The sequence below is a fragment of the Aulonocara stuartgranti genome (assembly GCF_965226115.1).
Source record: "Aulonocara stuartgranti genome assembly, chromosome: 7".
In the NCBI taxonomy this organism is placed as follows: Eukaryota; Metazoa; Chordata; class Actinopteri; order Cichliformes; family Cichlidae; genus Aulonocara; species Aulonocara stuartgranti.
The window spans coordinates 8,426,416-8,446,797 of record NC_138945.1 but is presented as its reverse complement, the minus strand read 5'-3'; the positions used below and the strand labels follow the sequence as shown (position 1 = coordinate 8,446,797).

The 20,382-nt window shown below is 37.8% G+C and overlaps 1 protein-coding gene across 2 annotated transcripts in view; it reads left to right on the top strand.

Annotated features, from left to right (window-relative positions):
- Nucleotides 1–518: 518 nt before the first annotated feature.
- The window catches only part of scai (suppressor of cancer cell invasion), a 30,964-nt gene continuing 11,100 nt past the window's right edge, over nt 519–20,382 (top strand). Inside the window, exons 1-11 of one of the 2 annotated variants that reach the window (XM_082542001.1) lie at nt 519–627; nt 4,229–4,353; nt 11,435–11,530; nt 11,650–11,736; nt 13,286–13,384; nt 14,465–14,561; nt 15,539–15,637; nt 15,835–15,987; nt 16,693–16,794; nt 17,700–17,801; nt 19,116–19,194. In XM_082542001.1, the coding sequence (XP_082398127.1) occupies nt 4,247–4,353; nt 11,435–11,530; nt 11,650–11,736; nt 13,286–13,384; nt 14,465–14,561; nt 15,539–15,637; nt 15,835–15,987; nt 16,693–16,794; nt 17,700–17,801; nt 19,116–19,194 (1,021 nt within the window). In that variant the 5' untranslated portion in view covers nt 519–627; nt 4,229–4,246. Of the gene's footprint in view, nt 628–4,228; nt 4,354–11,434; nt 11,531–11,649; nt 11,737–13,285; nt 13,385–14,464; nt 14,562–15,538; nt 15,638–15,834; nt 15,988–16,692; nt 16,795–17,699; nt 17,802–19,115; nt 19,195–20,382 lie in introns of those variants that run through there. The other variant, XM_082542002.1, reaches the window with a different exon arrangement.

The window sequence follows — 20,382 nt, the reverse complement described above, 5'->3', positions numbered from 1 at the left end:
GTTTGTTGGATATGTAAAGGTTGAATGAGAGGCAAAACCTTCAGCTTTCAGGGCCCTCCTCTGTGGAAACAGCTCCCAGTTTGGATTCAATACACAGACAACCCCACTCCTTTTTACGATTCTTCAACTAGGGCTGGGCTGGATCAGGTGACCCTGAAGCCAGCCACCTAAGCCTGAATTGAATGTTAATATTGAAACACTCCACCTTTGAGCCACCAGTATTTTGTAATCATTATCTAAAATGGCATTAAGGAATCATAGGATCATACTACTACTGGTAAAAATTTTGGCTATTAAAAACTGTAACGATGTGAAGCTCTTATTTTGAAATAGTTGACCCGGAAATAGCTAGCCAGTTGGAGTGGAGTAGTGCCAGCGGCGGTCCTCACCCTGCCTTCTGTTTCTCGTCGCCTGTCACAGCCTTTGAGCAGCGTTCAAGCTCGGACAGACAGCAGTCCAATCAACGCTGCGGGGGAACTCGTTAGCCGGTCTGGTGGCACTTCCACGCACTGAGATGCCAGGAAAGTCGCGCTTCAGCAGTAGAGCTCGTCGAGGCTTTCGCTGTGATTTTTGAGAAGCATCTCTGTGAAAGATAGTACAGTTTGTCACCGTTAGCCGGCTGCACAGGTAAGAACAAATGGCAATTACACAAGCAGAGGCGGTTAAAGCCCTGCAACCGCCAGCACTCAGTGTCACCTGCATATATGTGGTATTCTCTGTTATCTTTAATATCCAGATGCTTATTATGTTGAGATTTTATTCATGATGCTGATGTTAGATATCAGGAATGAGCTATGTTATTAGAGCTCATAGCACAATCACGCTCTTTGATACAGATTTTTACCGGCAAAGACAGAAATTTGAATTGGATTTAAATGAATGCCACCCATCTACCAGTGATAATAATATTGGTATTCAGTTTACCTAATTTTTAAAAAAAAATTCTCCAAACTTGATTGTTATTTTTGGAGATCTTTCTTCCAAACATAGTGACAAATACTACTTGTGCTGCATGTTGTGTTGGTTTGGAACAAAGAGATGTTCACAGGTGAGACAGGTTTTTACCAACTCTGCTGCTGTTAACATGATAAGTAAGCCACAAGGGAAAGCGAGAGAAAACAATGGTACACATGATGTATAGCATGAGATTGTCATGCAGACCTTCTCTCACAGCTTCTCGCCTTCATTTAAAACTGAGCATAAGTTTTAGGTACTACAAGTAAAATAAGGCTTCACACACTTCATACAAAGAACATCAGTTTCATGAAATAATTAGACAATACAAAAATAACCAAGGTGCCGTCTTCGCATGTCTTATTTAAGAAGCAGCTAGGGCACTCTAACTTACAAGACAGAAGTGTTCGCAGCATATTCTGAAAAATCTTTACATGAAAAACCTCACTTTTACCATAGCCTAAACGTATTTATTTAAATAAAAATATAAGCAGCACCCCAAAGTAAATGAGTGTAATGACGTGTCATTCCACGTCATTACACTCATTTACTTCATTACATAAGTTAAGTAAAGATAGCTTGAGTTCCGTTCACAAGTTTTCCTGTGCACAGTGATAGTCACCATCCCACTAACTCACTTAACTCTAGACTTTGCTAATCTAGCATTGGACTAAACTGTAATCATAATAGAGCAGGGCGATATGGCCAAAAATATTTATCACGATATATATTTGAAAATTTGCGATAACGATATAACTGACGATATAATTGATGCGAGACAAAATACAACTCCACAACATTACTAGTGCAAAAAGACAACCTTCCATTTATTTTCACTTAAACAAGAAGCTGGTTTTTATGTACATTAAAAGCTTTATAAAAATGTAACAGTGCAAATGCAAATTCCTTGCTGAAAGTTTAACCAAAAGGCATTTCCAGTAGAAATGGGCTGACATATCCTGAGCATAACCATGTATAATATCCACTGAAGTTAAAAAGAGGTGCTTTGCAACATTAAACTGCAGTGTGCAGTACGCATTTTTCGGACCATAAGGTGCACGGGATTATAAGGCACATTAAGCGAAACAAAGCAGTCAGATAAATCAAACTTGATTAAACTCATTCTTCTTGCTTCCTCCACTTCTGTACCATTGATTCATTAATGTTGAATTCTCTGGCAGCTGCTCTATTCCCATGTTGTTGCAGTATATTAATGACTAACCTCGTATTGTGGATGGATTATCTCAGTTGTTCTCCTGACTGAAGTTTGGTCCGTTTACAGCATCCTGCCATGCGATTGCATTTGTCTCTAGCCATGAGGAACCTTCACGTTAACTTTTATAAGTGGAAAAGTGTTAGAGTTCATCCTCCAGCTTCACTGTTTATGTTATGCTAACATAGCTGTGTCGCTAGCGATCACGTAGCACATCATTATATACCAGCTAGCCCAACTTCAGTAACCCTACAAACGTCACTGCTGTTTAGTTTCCTGTCTTCATTTATGTTGGAAGTGATAGCAGAGCTGTACGTTTGAATTTTTTCAGAAATCTCTCAGTCTGAACATGCTATATCATGCTTAGGTAACTAGCGAGCTAACTTCCGATAGCTTCCTGCTAACTTCTAACTCCGTTAAATGTAATAAATTTTGTTTTCATGGATGCCTGGAAGTTAAACTTTATAGTTACACCTGGTAAAGCAGCAATGCTGATCGTTTTATTAAAGATGAAAGAATTGAGACAGTTTTTAACTCTCAGTGATGCTGCAGTGTTGTTTGACCTGAAGCATACAGAGTTTAGGACCCAGATTACTTCCAGATTTAAGAGCATCTTAGTCCGACAAATAAGACAATAACGACGGCCGCTTGCATGTTCTGCAAAAAAATGTGCTTTGTTGTGTATCTGACGGACAAACACCAAACCAGTTCCACATCACTGAAGTTTCACCATTTTTACAAACCAATTCTGGTTCATCTGTTTCACTCAACAATCGGCCATGTGCGTATGAAAACAAAGGCACTGCGCATGCGCGTTTTACTCCCATTCTATCGCGATATTTCATTTTCCTATAGTTGCCTAACATTATACCGGTATTACCGTGAACGGTATAATATGGCCCAGCCCTAAATCATAATATTAGAAATGTAGAAACACTTAGAATAGCCCTTTACTGTCATTGTATCTATTCTGGAATAACTTGGTATAATCCATCATACATAACAGTTCAGTTAACATCCCGACTCTGCTACTGCAAACACTGACACGCCCACAGGCACGCCCACTCAGAAAAGGATTAATGGACTGTTAACTGTATTTCATGACATGCAGCTACATACATAACTACTCAATGTGACAGGGCTTTGTTTGTTGCTATTGCCGTTTCTCACCACATACACCATCATGGCATCAAATGCCCACACAAGTACAGGAAAATTATACTTTTAGGCAGTGCTTAATTAATCTGAAAAATCTGTTAAGGTGAGGTTTATATTGAATTTCAATGTATAAGAAAATTCCTTTTTTAACTCTTCAGTTTGAAATTATGGATTTACATTACTTAAAAGCCAAACAGATGTAGAGCCACACACATGCACAGTAACTTAGGGGCTATAGCCAGACATGTTTATAGCACGGTAAAATTGTCATTAGCTGCAAATGATTTTAACATGCAGAGCATTAGCTGAACATTGTGCCCTAGCTGTCTGCTGCCTTGACCTGATTGTACATCCTTAGCAAACTGGAGACTGCAGCCACTGTGAGAATGAAATATGGGACATCCCAGGTCAACCTAAAAAAAGGGTGACCATGTGATGCATTTCCTCCTCCATAGTTTCTTATTTCTATTCATAAGTAAGTAGGGCACCAGTAAGACGCTTGGATAACTCCAATTATCAGTGTTTGTTCAGTAGTACAACCATGCATATCAACATGTTACATATGACTAGATTATTTTCAAGTCAAATCAAATTTATTTATAGATGTTTAAAAACAACTGGAGTTTACTAAATCATGATGTAAGTGTTACAGGATAGACAGTATCAGGAATTTGCTCCGGAAATCAAGACAAAAAAACCAACAACAATCTTTTGCTTCATTTTAACGGTCTAAATTGTTCCTCTTTAGTCAGTCACAAGTTCCGATTGGCTGACTTTCATGTAGTTTCCTTCCGTTTCAATGAGTACTAATATTTTTTTGTAACTGAAATGTTTTCTTTAATCCATCACCATCAGTCTATAGAGTATCGACCGTATACGGTCTGTATTTCTCTTTAAATTCAGGTGTGAAAAGTCAGTGTCATGACTGGAGCTGAGACTGAGGATGATATTCCATTAGGTGAAAGGAAGACTGTCACAGACTTCTGCTATCTCCTGGACAAGTCCAAGCAACTCTTCAATGGGCTACGGTTGGTTGGAATTTACTTTGTTTTCTTCTTTCTGCTGGACTGTGTTTTCTACTCTAACATTGGTTTACAGTGCATTGAACAGATACCCCTCAAGAGTGTGTTTTCACTGGATTATTCTGCAGCATTCGGTACCAGTGTAGGAAGTGGTGTGCCCTGTCTGTTAGAGGGGTGGATTGATGTGTAGCTCATGTAAATTTGTAAATTTGTTATTTGATGGCTTAAAAATGAATACAATGTAAACCATAAACATTTTTGGGTGCTTGCATTCATTTATTAAATTATAACTAAGAATGAAATGAGCAGAATATCACGTTAGTCAAAACAAATGTGTTTTAAACATAAAATCTGATATCCTGAAACTTCTGCAGGCAGATAAAATGAATAAAATGCATGCATATGAAACATTTTGTTGGCATTCTCCAAGGTTTTGGTTCAAATGCTAAAACCAGTTTCCACCTATTGCATTGCTATTTCATTCATATCGTAATATGACTTTCTTTTTCTTTTTTGTTTTTTAAATCACATAAAAATGTATACCAGTATCATCTTGGACAGTAGGATTGTGACACGACCTGGAATGTGCCACATTGGTGGCTTCAGTAATCTGTGAATGTCGCCTTTTTGGTAATGTTCTTCATGGCTTCATTCAGATTGAGTAATGGCAGGAATGGATAGACCTGTGTTACACACGAGTAAGATGGATAGTCGTGTGTTTATTTCATAAAAATGGCGATGATTGTGATTTATAATCAAAAAGGGCTCAAAAAATAAGAATTATCCAGATTATTTAAAAAAAGATAAAGATATTGTGCTTGATAAAACTAAAGACATTGCAAATGAATTTAATGATTTCTTTGTAAATGTTGGCTTTAATTTAGCAAAAGAAATTCCAGAGTCAAGAAATAATAACGACCTGAATAAACATATTACTCAGAATGTGTCCTCCATGTTTATTGGTGCTGCAACTCATAGAGAAATAATTAACATTGTGAAGACATTTAAAAATAAAAAGTCCACTGACTGTTTTGGTATTGACATGATATTAGTTAAAAGTATTATAGAATATATAGTGCAACCTTTCGCATACATTTGTAATCTGTCCTTTCAAACTGGTGTGTTTCCCTCACAAATGAAAATAGCAAAAGTTATTCCAATCCATAAAAACGGAGAGAGATGTCAGTTTACCAATTATAGGCCAATATCACTACTCCCACAGTTCTCAAAAATTTTAGAAAAGTTATTTGTTAATAGACTTGATAAATATATTGAGAAGCATAATCTCCTAAGTGATAACCAATATGGCTTTAGAGTGAAAAGGTCCACTTCAATGGCAGTGATGGAACTTGTTGAAGGGATATCTAATGCAATAGATAATAAGGAATATACTGTTGGTGTTTTTATAGACTTAAAAAAGGCGTTTGATACAATTGATCATTCTATATTAATGAATAAACTAGAGAGATATGGCATAAGAGGGATAGCATACAAGTGGATGAAAAGTTACCTGGATGAAAGATATCAATATGTCGAATTCAATAATGTAAAATCTAAGCAGTTGAAGGTAACTTGTGGTGTTCCTCAGGGCTGTGTGCTGGGCCCTAAATTATTTATATTATATATAAATGACATATGTAGTGTTTCCAAACTGTTAAAATGTGTATTGTTTGCTGATGATACCACTCTGTACTGCTCAGGTAAAAACTTAGAACAGCTTCTGACTACAGCGGAAAAGGAGTTAAATATATTAAAAAACTGGTTTGATGTAAATAAGTTATCATTAAATATAAAGAAAACAAAATTGATTATTTTTGGCACTAGACAAATGAAAAATGTATCTAAAATAAGGGTTAATGGAATTGAAATTGAAAGAGTGTACGAAAATAAATTTCTTGGAGTGATAATTGATGATAAGCTGAGTTGGAAGTCTCATATAAACCACGTGAAAACAAAAATGTCAAAAACCATTGCTATTCTCTATAAAACAAAGCATGTCCTGAACAAAAAAACATTATACACACTTTATTGTACTCTGTTGCTTCCATATATGACTTATTGTCTGGAGATATGGGGTAATGCATATAAAACGAACACTCTTCATATTTTCAAGTTACAAAAAAAAGCTATAAGAATTATAAACCAATCAAACTATATAGAACCAACTAACATTTTGTTTATTAATCTGAATACCCTGAAATTTTATGATTTAGTTGAATATAAAATGGCACAGATAATGTATAAAGCACAAAATAACTTGCTTTGCCCCAGTACTCAGAAGCTGTTCAAAGTCAGAGAGAGTCAATATGACTTAAGGGGAACAGATTTCTTTAAAAAAAAACAAGATAAGGACAAATATAAAGCAGAGATGTGTTTCTGTTAGAGGAGTTAACCTGTGGAATAGTTATGACAGTGATTTAAAAAGGTGTGGTTCATTTTCCTTGTTTAAAAACATGTTTAAAAATAGAGTAATAGAAAAATATATAAATCAAGAATGAAAAGAGCAAAAAGGAGGAAAGAAAACAACCTCTTGATTCTTTTGCTTTGATGTAGTTACTTATCTAAGGTGGAAAGTTTTTTTTTTTTTTTTTTTTTTTTTTTTGTTTGTTTGTTTGGTTTTTGCTTTGTTTTATTATTTTCTTCAGGCCCTGTGTACAGGAGCTGCATACAAAAAGATATTTTGTGAAAAGGGTTGGCGTAATAAGCAAATGCTTCAGCCAATACCTTTTGATTAGCCTTGTCTCATGCTTTCTTTCTTTATGGTAGATTTTTGTTCTGTTTTCACTGTTTGTTTGTTTGTTTTTTTCACTGTTTTCACTGAGATTTGAATTTGAATGCTAATCAATAAAATCAAAATCAAATCAAAATTTAAATAATTACAGGCAGCAATCTATAAGGAATGTGGATTATAAAATATTAGCTAAAATTCTAATGAATGGAGTTAATGATGTGTGTATCATTATTGATAAAAATAGACTTGTAGTCTTCAGATGTGAGATAACTTTAAGAGAAATTGTATATACTGGCAATGACACAGGCTTCTTTATATAGGTTTGCATCAAAAGAAAGCATTTATGTTTCACATTCCTACTTGTAGACAGTGATATAGACATATGTGAATTTTCATAAAAGTCCATTGTGTAAGTAAAAGTAAATGGCTTTTTGAGTGAACCTTTTGTTTCCAGTGGGGTGAAACAGGGATGTCCTTTAGGCGCTTTCCTGTATGTCTTTGCTATTAGTCTTCTGCTGAAAAAATGAATGAAGGTTCCCGTTTTAAGAGATATAATCTCTGTGATTCATCTAGAGTGAGAGCCATGGCTAATGTTGACATAATCACTAGCGATCTCCAATCTTTAATATCTTTCTTATAAACGTATATCTTGGAAACGGGATGGGCAACATTTATGCATCAACACAATTAACTAACTCATGCCACTTATGGCTATTTGTCGTACTTTCCTGATTTGAAGTTTGAAACATTTTATAACTCAAGCAGTTATCAGCTGAGCATTGCTGACCTATTTACACTCTTTAGAAACTAATTGTGATTGCTATAGAGTGCAAGCCATTTTAGTGGATTCATTTCCACCCGTTGTTGGAGTTTGCCCCAATTGCATTTTATGTTCCACCTTCTTGTTATGCTGCTTCTTCTCGTCCGCAATGTCAGCTGACAGAATGATCACGGACATAAATCAAAGATACCAACTGTGCTTTTATTTACATTTTACAAGTGAGATGATCACTTAGAGAGAAAGCTAGAAGCAACATGATGTCTCTATGATGTTTCTGAGGGCCCGGTGGCGCCAGTGTCCGGCAGCCTCGCCTCTGTCAGTGCGCCCCAGGGTGGCTGTGGCTACAATGTAGCTTACCATCACCAGTGTGTGAATGTGTGAATGTGTGTGTGAATGGGTGGATGACTGGATATGTAAAGCGCTTTGGGGTCCTTAGGGACTAGTTAGGCGCTATATAAATACAGGCCATTTACCATTTACTTGCTGCAGCTTACTGAATGTTACAGAAGGAAAAAGAAGTGTCCCTCACACTCTGAGCAGAACTCCTGAGATCAAGAAGCAGTACTGGTCCTAGATTTTTCACTAAGTAATTTATTTATAAGCATAGAAGTAGCCTGTTCATTTCAGGCATGAGTTAGGCAATGTACTAAAAGGAGGACAAATTAATATGTCCAAAACAGGCAGACCCAATTAGACGGCAATCCACATCTTAATAAAGTTACTGTTACTTTGTCCCGTGCATAAAATCACAGCAAAAGTAACTACTCACGCTTTTTATTTGCAAAATTGTTACTGTGGTTTGTTTGTTTGTTTCGATGTGACTTAATATAAATACAATGTAACAACAGAAGAGGATTTTATGCTGTAGACTGGGATTGTAACATCTAGTCCTTTATTGGATCTAAAAGTGCCATTTGTGTTGGGTCTGAACACACAATAAGAAAGGAAGAAATTTTATCAATAACACTACCCATTCTGGGTGAGAAGCTGAATGTTAAGATGTTGCCAAGCATGTACAAAGCTGTCATCAATACAGCAAAGCTTTAAAGCGCTTAAGCGTAGAAGCTCTTTGGTTTTTTTACACTTTTGTCTTTTGTACACAATTCCTTACATCTAGAAAAGATTCTAAGATTAGAGTTTGCTGTTGGAGTTGTAAAAAAAAAAAAACCAACAAAAAACTGACAAGGGTCATGCTGCTCACAACAATTCAAAAAATGGCAACTACACAAATCACCCTGACTGAAGCCTTGGCCTTACTTGGTTCTTAAGGTTGCTTGTTTTCTTTTTGTCATACACGAAGCAAGATATTGTAGTTTACACTTAATCTAGTCCTCAGATGCATTCCTAGTCACATTTCTTTTGGATTTGTTTCTTGCGATATTGTTAGAGTGGCTATCACAGCTTCAGAAAGCTTCAGAAAAACTGTTGAATAAACAGAGACTGGCCATCTGGAGTAGCAGGAGTTTTCCTGCTGAGTTGGTAAACCTGCCATTTGATATAAGCCAAGCTGGCCAGAACTGACACTAAGAAATTGAGTACAAAATGGGGCCAGGCCCCCGACTGACATGGATATGTTGGGTACTCCCAGTTTTTATGAAAAGTTTCGAAGTTAACTTGCATTTACTTTTCCAATAGTAAAATTTTAGCTCATATTGCCTTTTGAAGCCTAGCTCTTAGTGACTCTGTTCTGCTGAATGAAAAACTGACACAGATATAAACCAAAGCCATGACCGATGTTGGTGCTTCATTTTGCTATTTTCAAATGTACTCACAGTCTGCAAAAGCATCCCATTAATAAGTTAAAGACTGAAAGGTGTGAAAAGAGACATGCTCACTCCAGTCGTTGCACCGGAGAGCAACTTGGGGTTTGTATCTTGCCCAAGGATCTTTGGCATGCAGTCTCGTACAGCCAGGGATCTAGCGATTGTGGTTAATGGCTGGAAGTTGGGAAATCTCTAAAACATTCTAGCCCTACTGTTTGTTTTTCTGTGTTTCTGGTGGCTTGGCACCATATTTTTGTTATTGATCAAGGTTGGTAAGGTAGGCTGCCACTGTTTATGTCTAGTTGCTAATAGAATGATTTTTATTTCAGCTTAAATCTGGGACTTTAAGATGAAAAGAGAAACATAATACTTTTCAGACACAAGTTATTGTGTTATCCTGGTAAATTAATACTTTCTGTTAATTTTACAGACAGGCAGGACTGAAAGTGCCTGCTTCCTGGCTCTTACAATAATGCCCATCATAACTTCATCTTACTGGATAAAACAGATTAACTTTTAGGACATAATTTATTTTATTATTATTTTTTAGAAAAGGTGATAAATCTCAGTATATGTTATTGCAATACTCATACAATAATCATATTGTATGTTTAAAAATTATGAGTGAAGTATTGTGAAAGCGTCTTATGAGCTAGATAATCAGCCAGCCATCCTTTTGTACCCTGGTGCCTTCTGCTTGTTTTGTTCTGAGATGAGAGTGACGCACTGGGTTTGTGATGCATTAGTCAGGGCTGACGCTGCCTTTTGGTCACATTTGAATCATTGACAGAGGGAGCGGGTCATCAGGTCAAAGTTAGGATTTAGAGGGCGCACAAATTCAGAGTATTGTTGAAATATGAAGCACTATTGTTAAACATCCAGTTTAATTTTGGTTGTTCACCATTCACTGTAGTAATGTTGGCGTGTGAGCATTGTAAGAAGAGATCAGCTAGGATCAAATTTAATACCATCAATATATTCTCATATGTGTGTATCAGAATACACTAATTATGTATGCTATCCATGTAGGGTTTTGTCTCAGTTAATGTGCATTTATTGTAGTTTTCTGTCTTTAGTGCATGGTGGTTTTATGAGAATAAAAAGTGTATTTTAAGTTTACCTTGAAAATTTAAAAGCTTGAAAAGGTTTGAAAATTAACCATAGCTAATAACAATGTGCAGCATGGTGTCATTTTATTTACTGTAATTGTTAACCTGCTTTAAAAAGCTGTTTAGCACATTTTACTGGTTGAATATTGGAGCATGAAGAAAGGAAAATCTAATTAATAGCATTCATTAACATTTTAAGGTAAGGCTTTAAGCTGCCCGGTGTGTGTGGCCTTCGAGTGATAAGACAAGGATAATTGTAAGCTGAACATGTGAGATATCCTTGAGCTTTCAGGAAGGGATATGCTGGATGTAAAACTCAAGACAAACAGAGAGCATCTTTGCAACACTAAATGTGGCTTAATAATCACTTTTCTCAAAAACCGGTCACTGGAAGGCATCGTTGCAATTGAAAAAATAGTTTTCAAATAATTACTGAGCTCTGGGTAAAAAGACGCCCCATTTCTGTACAAATTTGTATAATGTGTGTTGCATGTAATGGAACAAAAAGGTCATCGCTTTTCCTTGAACAAAAAAAAGTAACTGGGGTCACAAAAAGCACCAAGAGTGCTAACAACTCTGTTTCACGAATGTTTTCACTGTTCTTTTTATTGGAGTTTGTTTGAAAGGCTGAGCACAATCAGTTGAATTTTATGTGTGCTTTTCTTGCCTTCTCTTTCCTCTTTTATGCCGTCTTTTGCTGCAGAGACCTTCCTCAATATGGACACAAGCAGTGGCAGTCCTACTTTGGGCGGACCTTTGACGTCTACACTAAGCTATGGAAATTCCAGCAACAACACAGGTTATTTTTTTCTTGTACCGTTTAAATACTTGAATGAAGAATGTTCTTTTTTCTTTCTAAGGGTTGGTTTTATCACTGTCTCAATGTTAAGTTTGACATCTTTGTATACTTACTGACAGGCAGGTTCTGGACAGTCGGTATGGACTGAAGAGATGGCAGATTGGTGAAGTTGCATCCAAAATTGGACAGCTTTATTACCACTACTAGTAAGTGACAGGGCCTCCTGAGTCATGTATCAATGTTTTGCAGCATTATTAATTTGACTAAGGATAGGGTAGTCATCAGGTAGGATACATGTGTTGTTGCCTTTTGAATGAAGTGGACTGCTTATTGGGGTCCCAACATAGGGTCCCGAAAATTCCATGTCTGTTTAGTATCAGCATACCTTCCCTAACTCAGATGGTGGAAGACGACAGTATATTTTACCGTTTTCATGAAGACTTGCCACTGATTTTATTTCAGCATCACGTACATTCTTTGAGAAAACGACAGTACACTAAAATATCAAACACTAACATAGAATTATTGTTCTTGGCTGGCTTAGCGATAGCATGCTGTCTGTGCAGGCGCTTGCAAAGATCTGAAGTTTTGTTAGCAGCACAATGCAGATGTTACTGTATTGGATGCAGTCTCCACTTTACCATCGCGCAATTTTCTTTTTGTGCAATAAAAACAAAAAATTATGTCCTTATACACGCCGCAGCCTGCACCACTATTTTACTCCTCCTGCACACAAACTGAAATCTTTCCCATCCCTACTGCACCTAGAAGGTTTTTTCCAGCAACCGTTAAGGGAAAAAAAAAGAACTGGCAAAGTGTTGGGCATGATGAAATTAGCCACTTCTGCATAAGCAGGAAACGTCCAAACACTGTTTTTACAGCCCACAAAACTCCTTAAATGCACTCCTTAAAAAAATAATAATGATAATTTAATTCAGTGGCAACTACATCTGAAAAAGCTAGTCTGTCACCACAATGGAAGTGCCCATATTTATCCACTTCTTGTTACTACTTTGAGTATTCTAGTCATTATAACTTTAAATATTGCATTACTTAACTGCAAGCAAGCAATGTTTATTTATGTAGAGCTGTTCAAACACAGAACTCAGGAAGTGCTTTAGAGAATGTAATCCAAATTAAAAATTAGGGGAAAAACAGAAATCAGTGGTTTGTGGAAATTCCAACTAGAAAAGGTTTAGAGCAGGGGTGCCCAATCCCGGTCCTCGAGAGCTACCGTCCTGCAGCTTTTAGATGCATCCTTGTTCCCACACAGCTGAATCAAATGAATGGCTTGTTATCAGGCCTTTGCCAAACATGATGGCATGCTGAAGAGGTAATCAAACCATTTGATTCAGCTGTGTTGGAGTAGGGATGCATCTAAAAGCTGCAGGACGGTAGCTCTCGAGGACCGGGATTGGGCAGCCCTGGTTTAGAGCAAAGAATCTCTAGACAGCTCTACTGTAAGACGATAGAAAAGAGATCACATTAGTCCAGTTTTCACATCTTTATGTTTTTTTGTTTGTTTGTTTGTTTTATCATTGAAGTAAAACAGTGAATACATGTTAGATCTGGTATGTTATGAAACTTTGAGAGCTCTCAGGTAGCCGCAAACAGCTCAGCTCATTGTCCCTGGTGTCAAAACTAAACACAGAAAAGCAAATGAATGCTGCTGCATTCGTTCAATTTATCAATCACCACTTGCAGATTTGTTTAAAAAGATGCAAATTTGAAATATGTATTCCTCTTTGTTGACAGCCTTCGTACCTCAGAAACAAGTTACCTGAATGAGGCCTTTTCATTCTACTCAGCCATTCGTCAGCGCTCCTACTACTTTCAGGTCAACAAAGAGGACAGGTAAGCTCCAGATATTTTTTGTTAAAGTAGTGTAAGTTGCAGTTTTTGTAAGATGTCTTTAAACGTTATGTATAATAAGCCTGTTTAAATTTACCTTATTAAGAAATGAGATCATACTACGAAAAAACTCCCAATGAAGTTAGTATGATTGCTGATTCAGAGGGGTGTACTACTTTGTCAACTATGTGTGAAAGTGGCTTTCTTATTACCTGGCTGGGTCACCATGGTGACTTATGCTCCAGGCATAACCTACTAGGAGTAGGTTATGTTTCAGTTTAGTCGTCTGGAACCTCCACATTTCACTGATTTTTTTTATTTGCACCATGTTTTAAGCGCAATTTAGGTTCCCCGCTGGGCAAACATGTCTCAAATGTGCAAGTTGTTGCCCAGCTGTAAATATATAAATGTTATAATTTATTATAATCTGCTGCCAAGTCTCTTTTACACAGTTGGAACTGCAGCTACTAGTAACCTAGAATGTTTAAAATGATCCAGTTTAAGCTTTCAGAGCTCTAACGTGCAGCTATCACATTTGATATAAACAGCAGCACCAAGATTTCCCTCAGCGTTGAAATAATTAACTGGAATTAAAATGTCTAATTTTTTGCTCGTTATGCTAAATCCCAAGATTAATGAATTTCTGCAGCATTAAGCTCTTGTGCTATTTGTTCTTGTACGGTTACATTTTTAAGTGTATAACATTCTTCATAGATTTTTATCTCCATTTAATCATTATTTGATAATGTGTCTGAGCGGACTGGACTGCACTCTTGGGGATCATTTAAGTGTGTAAGAGTCATATTATGTGTGAAACTCGCCTTTTTATGTGAGTGTGCACGATCTGATGTCTTTTTTTCCCAAAAATGAGCAAAATTTCTCTTTTCACGATCCCAGAATGTAGATATTTACATCAAATATTTGTTGAAAAGACAAAAATGTTTATTGGAGTCTTAAGAAACACAGGGTGAACCATTTGGTGGCTCCAGTCAATTTAATAAACACTGCTTCAACTGTGATAGTGCTTTATGTTGATTTGTTTGTGTTTGCCCGCTCATATTGTCTTTTCTTGTCTTTCATCAGGCCTGAATTAGTAGTGAAGAAGCTTCGTTATTATGCTCGCTACATAGTCGTCTGTTTACTTTTAAACAAGATGGACCTTGTCAAAGTTTTGGTGAAGGTATGGAAGCCATATTGTTAGTACTTTATATTACAGCTTGGTATGCAGGGTTTCAGTCATTAGGTAACAGTTTTAATAATGAGGTACATTCACATGACTATAATTACAAAGTGATAACTTTGTATTAATGTGTATATCGACTACTAATACTAGAACGAAAGGCATGTTATAGAGTAAAAAAAGGGGCCAAAAACAGCTAAATAAAGGAAGAAACAGTCAAAGTGTACCTATAAGGGAAAACCATTTTGTAATAGTCGAAACTATAATTTGCCAAGTGTAGTACCTGTCTACAGTCCACTCAATACCTTCAAAGTTGAAGATGCTGTATTATAATGCTTAAAAAAAATCCCCCTTAATATTAAGCTGAATTGGGTGAGGAGGAAAAGGTAAGTGTCTTGGTTTTGGACTAATAGCTTAGTAGTTAGTAATGAGGCCACTCGCATCAAGAGGGTCTTCAAAATGTTTAGGTAGGTTGTGCAAGTCGGAGTAGTATCTACATGAATACCATAAGCCAAGTTTTCTTATGTTAAGCCTTATCTTTCTCAAATAAACAAGTCAAAACACAGCAATCAATGTAAATCCATTTACCTGTCAGTGGTTTTATTGTTTTTGCTGAGAAGTGTATTTTCTTAATTTGTAATAGAAAGTATGTTATCATTATTGGGTATGTTGCTCGTGTTGTCAAAGATCAACACTTTGTACATGTTGAGGTACCATTAACAGGTTTTGCAAATCTCTCTTTTAGGTTCTCTCTTTTTTTTTTAACGTTAGAATATTTTCTAGATCTAAGGAGCTGCAGATATTGTATTGAACTGTGCTAATATTTTGGGTTTTTTCTCCCTGTAAATGTGAATGAGGTAGTCTACTTCATGAATTTTGTTCACGATTTACTTTTATGATTGTGTAAAAATTCAAAACTGTTCGTTTTTTTTTCATGACACCTCTTATTGCTCTTCCTGCCTATCTGCCATCTGCAGGAGTTATCTGAGGAAATTGAAGACTACACACAGCGTTTCAACACAGAGGACCAGTTGGAGTGGAACCTGGTTCTGCAGGAAGTGGCAGCTTTTATAGAGGTAAATAACCATCCAAGCCTAATACTGTTTGATGTTATTTCATTATGTTAGTAATTTATTCATTATATTATAATTGTCATGTTTGTGCACATACAGGTAAACAGAGAAGTCTCTGTTCTTCCTCTTGCCTGCTGGGTGATATACTGGATCCGCACTATTTCTTCAACTGCTCTTCTTCAATTGTTTGTCTGTAACAGGCAGATCCTGTGGTAGTTCTGAACGACAACAATTCTGTCGTCACCATCAGCAATCGGCTGCAGGAGGGAAGTGTGCCTCCACTGGAACAAGGCATGGTGGTTGGGCAGCTCATCCTTGCTGACGCACTAATCATCGGCAACAGTAACAACCAGGTTCTAACCCACTAAATCTGATTCATGGTTTCTCAAACTTAACACACATCAGCATGAGCAGCATGGTGGTGCAATGATCGGCACTGTTGCCTCACAGCAAGAAGGCTTGAAACCTGGCTGGGGTCTTTCGATGTAGAAGTTGCATGTTCCTCAATGTACCTTTGTGGTTTCCTTTGGATACTGCATGCATGTTCTAGTTAAATGTTATTTGTAATCTAAAGTGCCTTAACTGGGTACTAAGACTAGAAAAGCAATATATTTCTATTTCCACAATTGCTGCAACTCTTTTCAGAGAAAACTTGAGACATTGACTCTCAAGTAATATGGATGGATGGATTATTTTATTATTTCATATACGTCCTCTCTCTGGGCCTCTGATCTGATCTTTTTCTGCTTTCTGTGCAGTTTACACTAACATTCAGTTTCTGAAGTGCTGATAGTATTTGCACTGCTCACTCCTGGCTGTTATGACCCAAAAAACTAAAATATTTGTCAAACTTTGTAGGAGAAGATTACAATATAACCAGTAGTTGTTTTTGTTTCATTTTCATTATAACTGCAGCACTGATTTATCTTTGAGGGCTCTCATTTTTCTGTGTATGGCAAACAATTGTGTTTGTGTGTGACTTTGAATAATTTTTCAAACCACAATGAAGGCTGAAACAGTAACTTGATATATTAATATTGTTTTGTCATTTATTTTAGGTGAAGTTCAGTGAGTTAACCATAGATATGTTCCGCATGCTTCAAGCTTTGGAGAGGGAACCAGTAAACCTGGCCACACAGACCTCCAAGCAAGGAACGATGGTGAGTGTCAGGCACATCGTGTAGTGGTAATAATGGGCAAGCCCCCCTCCTTCCTGCTTTACCACTTGTCCATGTTGGCCCAAACAGTATGGAAGCCTTCCACAGATGCATTGTCATCTGGAATATCCTGGTTAATCCATGACTCAGTGAAGCACATCAGGCTTCTCTGACTCCAGGCAAGTGCTGTTGGCTCATGCAGCTTGTTTGCTAGCGACCTAACATTCCCCATTATACTACATGGGAGACTCAGCTTAAAGCTCTTCATTGCTTGAAGCCTCCACTGTATTACGGTCTCCCTCGTGCTCTTCTGTCCCCCACCTCTGCATCCATTTCAGCCACAGAGCGTGTGGTGTGTAACTGCCATGCCGCAATCCCATTCCTCAATGAAAGTAATAGTTCTGCGGCAACAAGGAGAAGAAAAACTTTCTCAACCCACATGTTTGAGAGAAAACTATTGAAAACAAACTAACATGCTACAATAATAAGTAAAAGACAAAGACAGTAAGGAAAAAGTTTAAAGTATGGATTAAAAATACAGGAGCAACTGAAACAGGCTGCATGCTGGTTGACGCATGTCCATCGCGTGAGTCTCTGATAGGATTTATCCACAGCACAAACTGTTCCTCTGTATAAACTGTATAGATTTGCACAAGAACACATTTACTGTCCAATCCCAATCTGCTTGTCTGTTAATGAAGATACTATTACTGTACCACATGTATAAATGCACAAATGGCTTATACATTTATAATGTATAGGGATCATAAAACCACATAATACACCTGTACACACAGCAGTGTGCCTCAGCCCCGGGCCTAGAAGCCTTTTGATTTCACTTGCATTTACATAAGGTTTTACAATCTTTTCTTTACACATGCAATGTTTTGTGTGATGTTTCTCCACAGGAACCCAACGAAAAGCCAGCGAAGAGAGAAAACCCTCACAAGTATTTGCTGTATAAGCCAACCTTCAGCCAGCTTTTTACTTTCTTGTCTGCCTCTTTTAAGGTCAGTATGATCGCAGGTTTCCTCAATAAATATTCAATAAGTTGAGATTTTTATCTCCAAGATGTATTATATATTTACATTATTTGCATTGTTAATATTTATATCCTCACTTCTTTCCACTGCTATCTGGGCATTGTTTTCAAGTTAAGCTCATAAAGGGAACATATATATATCCACTCAAGTCAGTAAATCAGGTAAATCGGTGGGATTGGATTGGGCATGATTGATGTCAGAGCCCAAACAAATCCATGGAGTGTGAGGAATCATTTGTAGACCTCTGAGTTAGGATGGTATCGAGGTACAGATCTGAGAAAGTGTGCAGAAAAATATCTGCAGTATTGAACGTCCCAATGAGCAAAGTGGCCTCTATCACTCACAAATAGAAAAAGTTTGGAACCACCTGAACTCTTCCTAATTGTGGCTTCCTGGCATTCGGGGTAGAAGAACCTTAGTTGAGGAGGTGACCAAGAACCCTATGCTCACTCTGACAGAGCTCCAACATTGCTCTGTGGAGAGAGAATAACCTTGCAGAAGCACAATCATTTCTGCAGCACTCAACTATTAAGGCCTGTGTGGTAACGTGGCTGGATGGAAGCCTTTCCTCAGAAAAGGCACATGACAACCCACCTGGAGTCCTTCAGGTGCCTTTTAGGCCATGAGATACAATATTTTCTGTTCTGATGAAGCAAAGATTGAACTCTTTGGCCTGAGTATCATGTCTGGAGGAAACCAGGTACTGTTCAGCACTTGGTCATTACCATACCTGTAGAGAATCATGGTTGTGGCAGCATCATGGTACGGGGATGTTTTTGGCACCAGCAACTGGGAGACTAGTCTGACTTGAAGGCAAGATGATTGTAGCAATGTACATAGATATCTTGGATGGTAATGTGCTCTAGAGCACTCTGGACCCTGGTCTGGGGTGAAGGCTCATCTTCCAACAGGACAGCGACCCTACGCACACAGTCACGATAACAAAGGAGTCACGGCCCAGCCAGAGCCTAGACCTGAACCCGATTGAACGTCTCTGAAAAGATCTGAAAATGTCTTTGCCCCAACCCTTCCTGTCCAACCTGAGCTCGAAAGGTTCTACAAAGAAGAATGGGAGAAACTGTCTAAAAAATGGGTGTGCCAAGCTTGTATTATCATACTCAGACAGACGTGGTTGTGAATTGGCGCTATATAATTTCAACTGAATTGAATGGAGTTTTTCGGTTATCATGCGCTGTAAATTATTTAAGATTAGTAGTTATAGTAAAATGAAATACTTGAATTTGTGACTTAATTTTTTTATCTTACCACTTTTATTTCCAGGAGCTACCTGCTAACAGTGTTCTGCTCATCTACCTGTCAGCTACTGGAGTCTTCCCTACTGGGCATTCAGATTATGAGGGTATGTTTTTCTTTTTTTGTTTTGTTTTTTTTGTCTGTAATTTCATGGAATTTCTGAATACGATAATAGACCGATTCGGAGTGGAGATCAGTAATGTCATTACAGCTGTTAGCACATGTTTGTGGTAGGAAGTAAAAGTGAAAATACGTGAAAGAAATCTGATGAAATGTCTTGAAAAAGTCAAAAATGTCTGGTTCGTGAGACAGGCTTCCAGGTTTTATCTGATGTAAAGTTTTTAAAAAACATTCAAGCAAAGTCATGGATGTAACTAATAACAATAAATTAGAGACAACAGCAAATGCAACACTGCCATTTCAAGAGTTTTTTGTTATAGTAGGCATGTTTGCAGCACTCGTGTCCTGCCTTCCATTTTCTTCTGCTTATCGGGGGCTGGGTCGCAGGGGCAGCAGTGTGAGCAGAGAAGCCCAGATTCTTTTCTCCCCAGCCACCACCTGCAATTTATTCGGGGTTTCCTAGACCCGCCGAGATGTATAATCTCTCCAGTGTGTCCTACTGGTTCTACCCCAGGGCATTCTCCGAGTAGGACATACGCAGAACACTTTAACCATAAGGCATCCAGGAGGCGTCCTCGTCAGATAGCCGAGCCACTTCAACTGGCTCTTTTCGGGGAGTAGCAGCTCTAATCTGAGTCTCTCTCAGATGGCTGAACTCCTCACCTATGGAGACTCCAGCCACCTTTTGGAGAAAGCTAATTTCCCCTGATTCTACTCCCAATCTCGTTCTTTTGCTTGTGTCCATGGTTCAGCTTTGGCTTCATTAACTGGTAAATCCGCAGCTTCTCTTTCATGTCCACCTCTCTCTTCATCATGTACCGGTATAATGTCTGCATCACTGCAGCTGCGGCTCCAATCTGTCTGTCGATCTCCTGCTCCCCTCTTTCCTCAATTGTGAACACATTGTGCACAAAAAGCATAGCTGAAATTCTGAGGTCACCAAGCTGGAAGCCTTTCACCACTTGGCCACACCTCAATATTCTGCCCATAAAAAGTCTGAACAGAATCGTGACAAAGGGCAGCCCTGAGAGAGTCCAGCACCCAATAGAAACAAGTCAAACTTATTGCCGGCAATACAGACCAAGGGACTGGATTCCTCATAACAATGGGCTGAACACCCTGACTCACACAGCACCCCCTATAGGGTACCATAGGGTTATAGTCAAATGCCTTC